Source organism: Elephantulus edwardii, unplaced genomic scaffold (assembly GCF_000299155.1).
Source record: "Elephantulus edwardii isolate Elephantulus edwardi_28Jun2011 unplaced genomic scaffold, EleEdw1.0 scaffold00140, whole genome shotgun sequence".
Taxonomy (NCBI): Eukaryota; Metazoa; Chordata; class Mammalia; order Macroscelidea; family Macroscelididae; genus Elephantulus; species Elephantulus edwardii.
Window position 1 is genome coordinate 2389813 of NW_006399890.1, and position 10643 is coordinate 2400455.

The window sequence follows — 10643 nt, forward strand, 5'->3', positions numbered from 1 at the left end:
AAATTATCACCGATCTATTAAAATAACTCACTATTCCTGCACATTTCAAGGCATGTCTGACAAGCTGTAATGGTCTAGAGGACAAGCAGTGCTTCTGTCAACCCAAAGGCACGTGGTTCAAATCCAGCAGCTGCTCCACAGGACAAAGACAGGCAATCACCTCCACAAAAACCGTGCTAAGGAGTCAGTTCCAACTCAATTGCAATGAGTTTGAGTGATTTTTCTGTGGTTTTCAACAGGGATACAAAGTAAAAGTCCTTGTCTTCTAGAAGCCTGTAGTCTAAAATGACAAGCCAAATGTATCAGATCTTATTGACAACATGCAAAAAAGATTTTAGCAATTAAAAAAGGATTTCTCAAAGAGGCCCAGGAGACAGAGAAGTGTCTGAAGGTATCTAGGAGAAAATGATAAACGCACAAAGAAATAGATATATATTAAAAAAATCTAAAAAACATTTTCTATTATTTCTAAGTAACATGAACTAAAAACTATGAAACTGCACCCATGCAATAAAGAAAGTTACAGACTCAATCATTCATCAATTCGTGTCAATCATTCCCAAGTCATTTGGTAAAGTGAGAAGTTACTGGTCTGATCCTTTACTTCATGTATCTGTCACAGACTAAGCAAAGCAATGTCAGAGCTATGATTTGACAAAGGAAAACAAATGTTCCCAGTCACTTGCCATGTTTAATTCAGTATCAGTAGATAACTGAGTCTTGATATACTCGCACAGATTTTGTTGTAAAATAATATTGTTTGTGGTACTTCATCTTTTGAACTAACAACTAAAATAAAATTTGGCCAGCTTTAATAATACTGAGATTCTTATATCTACTGTTTCTATCATCATCTAAGCCATCAAACTCATTTCTTGCAGGGCCATGTTTGACTACCTGGTTTAATTTTTAAAATCCTCTTTAGTTTATGATATTTTTTTAAATGATTATTCAAAATCCAAGAAACAATTAGTTTAAGAAGGTGTGTCCTTCTCTCTCTTTGTAGTTGCTAGTGGGTTCAAACCGTCCTTGGGTTAACAGCATGACTCCACACAGACTAGGCTACCCAAGCTCCCAATTAAACCATTATAATTCTTAAGTTTGTCAAATAAATGTATTTTCATGCAATGTGCTGGATAATTATAGTTTATTTCTTGGAATTCATATTTTATTTAATTGCAAATATTTGTGTTTCTTTAATATCTTCTAATTCACTATCATAGTTTTACATATTCAACATTATATGTTCTATTACCTGCAGTTTGTCAAATAAATCTCTCCATTTTCATAACTGAAATTTTTCCTTCTTGAGAAGCCATAGAAAATTCTCACTTGGATTAGAGTATCGTGTATTAAGCCCAAATTTCTAGAAATTTTAATTGTTTAAATGCTCTCTCACATTTTCTATAAAGTGGATATTCCAGCCTTTATTTGGTTTAGATTATTTTGCCTTAATAAGCAACACCAGGTCCCTATTTTAAGGCCCAAGACATCATCATTTCAGTTCCAAAATCTTATATAATCTCCCTGGTATTTGTTTCATATGACAATAAATTTATAAATTTAGTCAGTTTTCATCTTTCTAATGAATCATACAGAAATAATGAAATTTCTAATTAAATAATGAAGATATCCAGAAACTTTCTAGAACTCAGATGAACCTTTTCCTCTGTATCACTATACTTACACCATCTGCACAAAATCTATTATGTTCTCATGTAACTATTTCACTCTGAAACCATTTTCTTGAGTATGGCACTAAAGTTTAATGTATTTCAGATGCTGTTCATTCCAGCTTCGTGAAATCAGCAAAAGCCATCAACTATCTTTAAAATCTTCAATAGTGAATTTCAAATAAATTGTTAAAGCACTTCTATGAGAAATAGTTGTCAATAATGATTGACATTTCATTGCCTTGATTTATAAATTTTTTTAAAAGTTGTTGTCTCATCTCCATGGATATGAGTTCTGCAATGATATACATCTACAGTGTAGTAACACACATAAAAATATTTTCAATAAATTTTAATATAAAATGATCTTAAAATAATGATATAGTATATTAGTGCTTTAAAAGTAGTTTTATTTTGTCTACACACTAACACTTATCAGAAAATATTTTCAAAAGCTACCATTCTTTTAAAAAAGTAGATTTTTTTAAACCTGGTTTTAGAAAATTACTTTTGTTACTTTTATTTTTCTAGTGAAACTGTGCTTTCACGACTTCTCTCAATGATAAGGGCAAATTCTTGTTACGTGTATAATCCTGAGTTTTTAAAATCCTTTCACACTCCCCACTGTCTATCTTATATACGGAATTTTGTTAGTAGCAATGAGAAGGCACTCTTATTTTCATAGAAATACTTAAATTATTTTTCATTCCAGAAACAAAGATTATTTTATGCTAGTAATCTTGCTGCGTATCAAAATACTTAGAGACTTTAGTTCATTACCAATATTTTTTCTCTCAGAATATTTATGTGCCTGGTATCTTAAAGGATATCCTAAAGCAAAATTTCATGCCTCTTAATTTATCACCTATACATTTCATTAAGTAAATGCAAAAGCTTATAAATATCATACCACCACAGAATTAAAATATACTAACAAGGAAACCCAAGTAAAAAGTGGTTTCCTAAAAACTGTTTGAAACCGTTTCAAAGTAGCAGCAGTTAAGCGAAATGAAGACAATGATACACAGATGAGTCTCCTGGAGAGTAGAATGTTCAAATTTTATAACAAGCTTGTAACAAATATTTAGAAGAGTTGTGTCTTTTACACGGCCATCAGGATACCCGCTGGGTGGACACAAACAGAAACACTGCTTCAAATGCAGACCCTCATACATCTGAGAAAAGCTAGCTTGAACTGAGCAACACAGATGACTCCATAACAAATTATGACAAGTGACAAACAAAAGTCAGTCAAAAAAGGATAATTATAGTATAAATCACTAATAAAAATAGAGAAATGTGCTGTCATGCCAGAGACTGAACCTCTCTAACTGTTCAAAAACAGGAGAAAGATGAGCAAACTCTTCCCATTGAGATTTACATTCTTGGAAACCCAATGGAGGGTCAACTATGAGTGTGGCATTAAGTTTATGAGTGAGTGACTCTAAAAAGCTAAGAAAGGTTTACACACAGAATCAATCTTGAAAGGTTAACAAAGATGAGAAGGGAGGAAGAGAGAAGCAGAAATTAGTAAGCTGGGTGAAAGGAAAGGCACTATGCAACAAGGTTCTGATTAGAGACTATAATTAATTAATTACATTATTCAATTAAAATTAATGGTATAAAACAAAATGCCTATGAATGACTGAATGGAAAATTCACTGAGATCTGTAAATTTTCACTCAAAATAAATAAAAATTTAGCCTGGACTAATGAATGAATCTGCACTCAACTTTATGTTTTTCATTTTATCACTTCTCATTGTTACTCTATTATTCACTGACTGCTAAGAAGTTTTGTTATTTTTATCCATCAGCAGGCCAGATTCTAATCAAACAGGCTAATGTGTAGCCCTGGTCCTAAGCAACAATTACAAGAAACAGCTCTGATTTTTCTCCAAACTCAAAGATCTAGATACTTTCCATTCTGAAACATGCCACTGGAACATGGTGATTTTTAACTGAATTTTTAAAAAGGGGATTTCAATAAAGCACAGTCTAAGTTTTATTTGCTTATTGTTTGCCTCATCACTAGACAATTAGCCTCCTGAGATACTTGTTATTCACTATAGTAAATCTAACACCAGTATATGCTGCTGACCATAGAAGGTGCTAGGCAAACATTTGTTGAATAAATTGATTAGGTCCTTATATCTGAGTAACAGAACTTCCACAAGTAAAATAGGATTTTTGATAGTGTGTAGCATTTTAGGATGCTTAACATAAAGTCAGCATTTCAAACCCACAAGACATATCACAGGATTTAGGTAAGGTCAGGCACCGGGAAATTTTGCAAAAAGGTTAAATAGCAAAGGACTTGTCTAGAAGGCAGAAAACGGTACACAGGGTTCAGTGTCATGAGTGTCTCTCTAAAAGGGCCCTAGCAAGTGACAAAAGCACAGCCCCTTACCACCCCAGAGCAGAAAGAAGATAGAGCCCATAGCCCAGCCCCATCAAGCCTTACCATTAGCACACCAGTAGCAAGAGGTTCGATATTTATTGTTAACTCATAGACTTTAATCATGGTTGTGGTTCAAGAGTGGGGTTAATTAGGGGAAAAAGTTGCAGAGTGGGGGAGCAAAACCCAATGCAAGTCCAGGTTTTATAGCTCAATAGTCTCAAGGCATAATTTCTCAATTAGTCCAGGCTCTGGTTTCAGTTGAGCTAGCAGCTTTGCCTTCCAGCAAGAACAGTAAAACCTTTAACTGTGAACTTTATCTCAGAGCTCCTCTGATTATACTTTGCAACAGTTTATCCACAGCAGTGCCACATTCTCTCCACCACCATCACCTGGGTCTCGCCACCAGGGTCTCGCTCTCATCAGGGTTTTGCTCTAGTTTTCCTCAAGTCTTGCTGCTCAATGTGGGAAGCACTCTCTTTCTTATCCTAGTCTTACAGTTGTTTATGATTTGCAAGACCATGCATCTGCAATTTAGGTGGCTCGAGACCAGAAAGGTCTCACACCCTTGAAATGTTAATTCCAGATGACACCACAGTTCTGTTCTCTCATACAACCTGTGTATTTATTTGACTTTCCTCCATTTTTAAAGTTACTTCTACTCTATCTTTTAACAATTTTTCTATGTTATCTATCCCTTATAACCAAAGTAGCTTATCTGAATCTTCTTATAACCAAGGTATCTTATCTGAGTATGGCTCCTTAAAAAGTAAGGAAACTGAGATATTGAGATAAAAGGGTCAAAATAAAATTCCAATTTGTCCTACTGTTATTACTGCGGGTGCCATTTTAAGACAGATTTTGACAGATAACTGCCAAAAATATACATAACTGTAAAAATGTGAAGCCAAATCTATGTATTAAGATAAAATTTGAAAGGATAAAACTGGAGCAGATGGAACAGAATTAAGAAAGAGCCACTGATTCTCTAACTGTAGATAATTTTCGCATTTATCATCCCATGAAGGGATCCTGATGGTGTAACAGTTAATCACTGAACTGCTAACTCAAAGGCTGGTGGTTCAAATCTACCCAGCAGCAATATGGGTAAAAGACCAAGCTATCAGGTTCCATAATGATTACAGTCTAGAAAATTCTACTTAACAGTTCTATTCTGCTACAGAGGAGAGTTATGAGTCAGAATTCACTTGATGACATAACAAGGTACTCTAGTGGTTAAGTCCTTACTTAGGGAGATGCATTACTAATCCAAAGGTGGCAATTCTCTGGTGGTTCGAATCCTCCTCAGGAGAAAGACAGGCAATCACTTAGTGTGTAATTTGCAGCCATTAAATGAGTTTTGAAAACAACACAGTATCTTAAACCAAAGTAAGTTTCCTATGACGAGAGTTAAGTCTTTATAAATCTGTGAAGCCATTGTATCAGCATAAAACCTGAGATTCAAAAGGATATGTTAAAGGAAAGATGAAAGAAAGAGAAAAGTCAACAAATGGATAAAGATAGAAGAACCACATTTTGGGCACTCATTACTTGTTTGAAAACATTTGTCTTGGTATCGTTCTGAACCAAATGTTTTTGGACCATAAAATGTTCTCAGAAAATTTCCTTGATCTTCCAAGATTGTGTTTTTATTTCACCTCCTCCTTTCCTCTGAATCTTTGTAAGGCTGAGTCTCCTTTGTTTTCCTTATAAAGTGCTCTTCCCTTTCTCTCTGAAAACTGTAGCTTATTTCCTGTCCTCTAGGCAGAAACTTGGGTCAATAAACATTCTTCTTTCTTTTCATGTTTCTGTCGTGTTTGATATTTTCCTACCAAACTGTTTCCTCATTAACATAGACGATCATACATTCTAGAAAATTCTTTTCAGGACATTTCTTTTAAAAAAAAAAACCAGGATTTTTTTTCAATAATAACATGAATAAAGGTGATTTATTTTTCTAAGCTTGAGTATTGAGGCACACCTTAGAGATACTGGGTTCAGTTCCAGACCACTACAATAAAGCAAGTATTTTGCAATAAAGCTGGTTACACCAAAAATTTTTATTTTCTCAACGCATATAAAAGTTATGGTTACACCCTACTATATAAACTACTAAGTGTGCAACAGCACCATGAAAAACAGCATTTTGGAGAAAACATTATAAACAAAGAAAATTACTAAAATGTGACATACAGACACAAAGAGGACAGGCTGTTAAAAAGAATTACACCTACAGGCTTTATCAATGCAGGGTCACCACAAACTATCTTTTTATTTAAGAGCAGTATCTGTAAAACTCAATGAAATGAGGTATGCCTGTAAATATCACAGTTCCTCATGAAGGCAGCCACTTCTCTTTAAACCTAAGTTTTTTAGTATAAACAGGAATCAGGGACTTTATTAATTCCAGATGGTCAAAACTCATTAAGGTAAATAAATAAGTGCAACTATCAGTCCATATAAAATACTCTAAGCAGACTTAATTACTTTACAGAAAATGAAACTACACTATACATTTAGAATGATATTTATATTAAAGACTATTATATATTTCAAAAATAAAGTTTGTCAATCAGAATGGAAATCAAGATTTTTTTTCACACTATTAGAAAACAAAATAATCATAAAAAACAGAGCATTATATTCACTTTAAATATATGGAAAAAATATATGAAAGACTGCAAAGCATATAAACCTGTTCTTTTCCAGTGTGACTAATCACAAATTCTATTTTGTGCATATATGTGCATTATGTGTAAACATTCAATGCATTAAATTAACAGAAGGAAAAGAACAAAAATTAATAAGGCTTAAACGAAGATGAGTTTATATCAATTTGAAACTGTTTCTCTTTCAGCCACAATTATTCTACATCACTATTTGTGCCAGTTGTATTATATTCTAAACCAGGGCTACAAGATGAAAATAGGGCTAACAGGGGAAGGGTTTTTGCTCCCTAACAAAAGATGTTCACCAATGCCTATAGACATTTTTGGCTGTCATGACATGGGTGGGGGGAGAGAGTAAGTTTGTGTACACGCACACACACGACCACCATGGTTACGGGCCAGGAGTGCTCCTAAACATTGTACAGTGCACAGCAAAGCCACCGTAATGGAGAACATTCAATCCCAAACTGTTATAAAAACAGCCCTGGGGGCATATAAGGTTAAATGCTGAGTTGGTTATCAAAAGGTTGGCAGTATGATTACCAGTCCCTATGAGAGAAAAAGATGATACTGTCTCCTTCTATTAAGATGTTTAGCCTGCAAAACCCACTGGAGAGTCACCAGGAATTGGAACTGTGTAGCTACTTGGTTTTTAATCATTGAATAGCTTGAACCAAGAACGAGTAAATGCAGACCAGTCAAGGATGTAAATCCACAGCTTCTCAGCAGGAAAATGTTGGCAATCTCCTTCTGTACAATTTACAGCCTCTGCAAATCTGCTAGAGGGTCAGCTAAGAGCAGGTTCCAAAGGCATTTAACAACAACAACAAAACATCCAAACACGCCATGTGCCGCCTACCTTGGATGCTTGGGGTGTTGATATCACGTGGACTGTGCTGGGTTTGACTCCATTAGCCTTGGGCCTTTTATAAAGAGCGAACCTGCTTTTCCTCCTTCCTCTGTCTCCATTAGGCAAAGCACCATTGTACCTGTGTGTAAAGAGATACGGCAGAGTTCATTTATTTGCAAATTTCAAGACTTGTAAGAAGCAAAGTTTGGATTAAAAAAGGAGAAAAGACAGGAATGGTCATAAAGAATTGCCCAGTGAACACTCTGCAAAAAGAAAGGGCTGCAAAGCAGACTTGGGCTATAATGAAATTCAAATTGCTTCCAGAAACTTCATTTAAGAGTGATGTACAAGTAATTACAGGTTCCCTCTTCCATAGAGTCTGACTCTCCAAATCTTTTTGGTAAAAGACAGCGTATAAATAAACAAATGAGTATTCCACAGAGGCCGCATTAGTGCTGGCTAAATTCGGTAAGCATCGTTCTAATGGACCCCAGAGCAACACTCAAGAAATATTTTTAAATGAACTAGTTAGAAAATGGCATGCTAATTAAACCTCATATCTCACTCTTGTATCATGTTAATGTTGTCGGCAGGATCTTTATTTGTAAGACCAAATTTAGTTGCATGCTTTCTTAAAAGTTCTGAACTCACTGCATCCACTCCCATTTCTATTTGAATCCAATGCTGTCATGCTGGCAAAAGGGGGGAAAAATTTTAAAAAGCTTGCAAAAATTAAATATACACTACAGCTCTACAAGAAAGCTGTAAAAAAGACCCCAAAGTAAAATGATTAGTTTTAGTCCATAAACTGTCAAGTAACATAAAAAGCCACCTGGAACACATAAAATGTCCTTAAGCAAATTTCCTGTATTTACTAATACCAGTGTTTAAAAAGAATTGCAGGAATGCAATTAGGGTTTTTCAAAATATTTGCAACTTTCTGCTATTGTTCTGTTTTCTCATGTTGCTGTATTGGCATGACTATTCCTTTTTTAAGAACAGCAGGCAGTCATTTAAAATTGATAAAGCTAAGCATGGCAGTTTCAAGGCTGCCTGAGAAGCAGAGTGAGGGGACAGTCCTCTTGACAGTTTGCTTCTCCAAGCCTCAGGCTTTGGAGGTAGTCTCTGGGCGTTCACCACGTGTCCAGCCTCATCTAGAAGCAGCAGCAGGGTGGCTGGCACTGCAAAGAGGAAATGTGAAGGCCACTCCAGAGAAGAACATGTTGAAACAAAGGGTTTTATGCATTGGCTTTATAGTTAGAGAGCTACCATATGACAGTTACCACCCAAAGTTATTCTTTCTGTTTTTCATTTGTTTCCAGTTCCATCTTACAAAGGAATGTGAGTGATATAAAAATGTCTCTAGAATAAAGAAATAAGGTATTTCAAGTTTTATTTCTGTTATTTTTCTCAGGCAAAAGTAAGACAATGAACATTATTTTATGAACATGCCTATAAATTATCCAGAAGTAAGCCAACATTTTAAATATGCTTAGTTTTAATATATATCCGTATCACTTAAATCAAGATGAATACACTGAGAAACATATGTGCATCAGAAAAGCCAGGACTCTAAATGTTTGAGGGAAACTTTTTTGCCACTGTGGTCTAGGCAGCTCTAGAGGTTTACTGGGTAAGGATTTGTGTTGCCAGCTGTTCCATGGGACAGGATGGACAGTCGCCTCCCATGTGATTTACAGCCTCAGAAAACTCACTGGAGGGTCAACTATGAGTCCATTCTACTCCCAGAGCAATGAGTTGAGTTGTGGCCTCAAGATAATTAGTACAAAAGTGGTAAGGTTTCCTATGCCCCTCACTTTCCCTCACCTTTGTGCTGTATCTTTCTCTATGCCATTGTCAGGTCACCCTCTTCCAGTGGGATTTACAGCCTCTCAGAACCTGCTGAAGGGTCAGCTACGAGTCAGTTCAGACTCAATGGCAATGAGCTGAGCTGAATATAAAGAGGGCCAGGGGAGACCAGAAATGTTAACATATGCAAAAATATCTTTTATTTCAATTGAGTATAGATGCTTAGATACTGAGGTTAACTAAGTTAACATGACAATCTGATTAGAAACTCCTACTTACCTAACATATCCAGATGATTACGGGTGAAAAAGTCTATTGGAAATAATTAAGGCAACAGTGGGAAATCTATTGTGCAGATGAGACAGGTTTCTAACTAGGTTACGCTACATAGTAAGTCACTGAATATTTATAATGCCACGTAAGAGGGCCACAACGATACTATCACCCTTCCTCCTTCGCAAAGCTCTCTCAAGGCACAGAAGCGAGTGCGATGAAATGGAGGCATGCTGGTGGTTCAGCGGGTAAAACACCTATGTATGATGATCCTGAAAATGGCAGAGGTCCAGGCAGGATTTCATTCTGTGATACTCTCACTGCTGTCAGGTCAGAACCAACTCCCAGCTGGCCCTCAACTGGGATTTCAGAGGCTTTAACCAGCACAGAAGGAGATAGGCCATCCTCCCCCTTCAGAGCTGCTGGTAGAGTCAGACCTGCAGGGCAATGCTGCCTTTGGGTTAATATCGCTGTTATATATAAGGCACTCATGAACTGGTAGATATCAATGGCAAATAACAAGAAGAAGATATGAAAATAGGATTTAAAAAAAAGGTCTAGAAGGGAAGAAGTGTCTGAGAAGACTTAGTAGTGAGGACCCTATTGAACTGTTTTGAAGGCTGAATCAGAAGACTAAAGAAATGAAGAGTGCACAGTTATTGCCTCTGCAGATTGCACTGGAGTGTAGAGAAGCCAAAGCAGAAGGAAGAATTCAAGATACTAAAGAGCTGAACAGAAGATTTCAAAAGACAGTATGGAATGATAAAGCAAAATATTACAATGAAATGTGCGAAGAGCTAGAGTCGGAAAATCAAAAGGGCCGAACTCACTCAGCTTTTCTTAAGCTCAAGGAACTGAAGAACAAATTCAAACATCCAGTTGCTATAATCAAGGATGCTTTGGGCAGAATATTAAATGATCCAGGAAGTATTAAAAGAAGATGGAAGGAATATACTGAGTCATTGTATCAAA

The 10643-nt window shown here is 35.9% G+C and overlaps 1 protein-coding gene across 1 annotated transcript in view; it reads right to left on the reverse strand.

The window, feature by feature from the left end:
* The window catches only part of PELI2 (pellino E3 ubiquitin protein ligase family member 2), a 231751-nt gene that overhangs the window by 133222 nt on the left and 87886 nt on the right, over positions 1–10643 (reverse strand). Inside the window, exon 2 of the mRNA XM_006894334.1 lies at positions 7599–7728. Coding sequence (XP_006894396.1) covers positions 7599–7728 — 130 coding nt within the window. The remainder of the gene's footprint in view (positions 1–7598; positions 7729–10643) is intronic.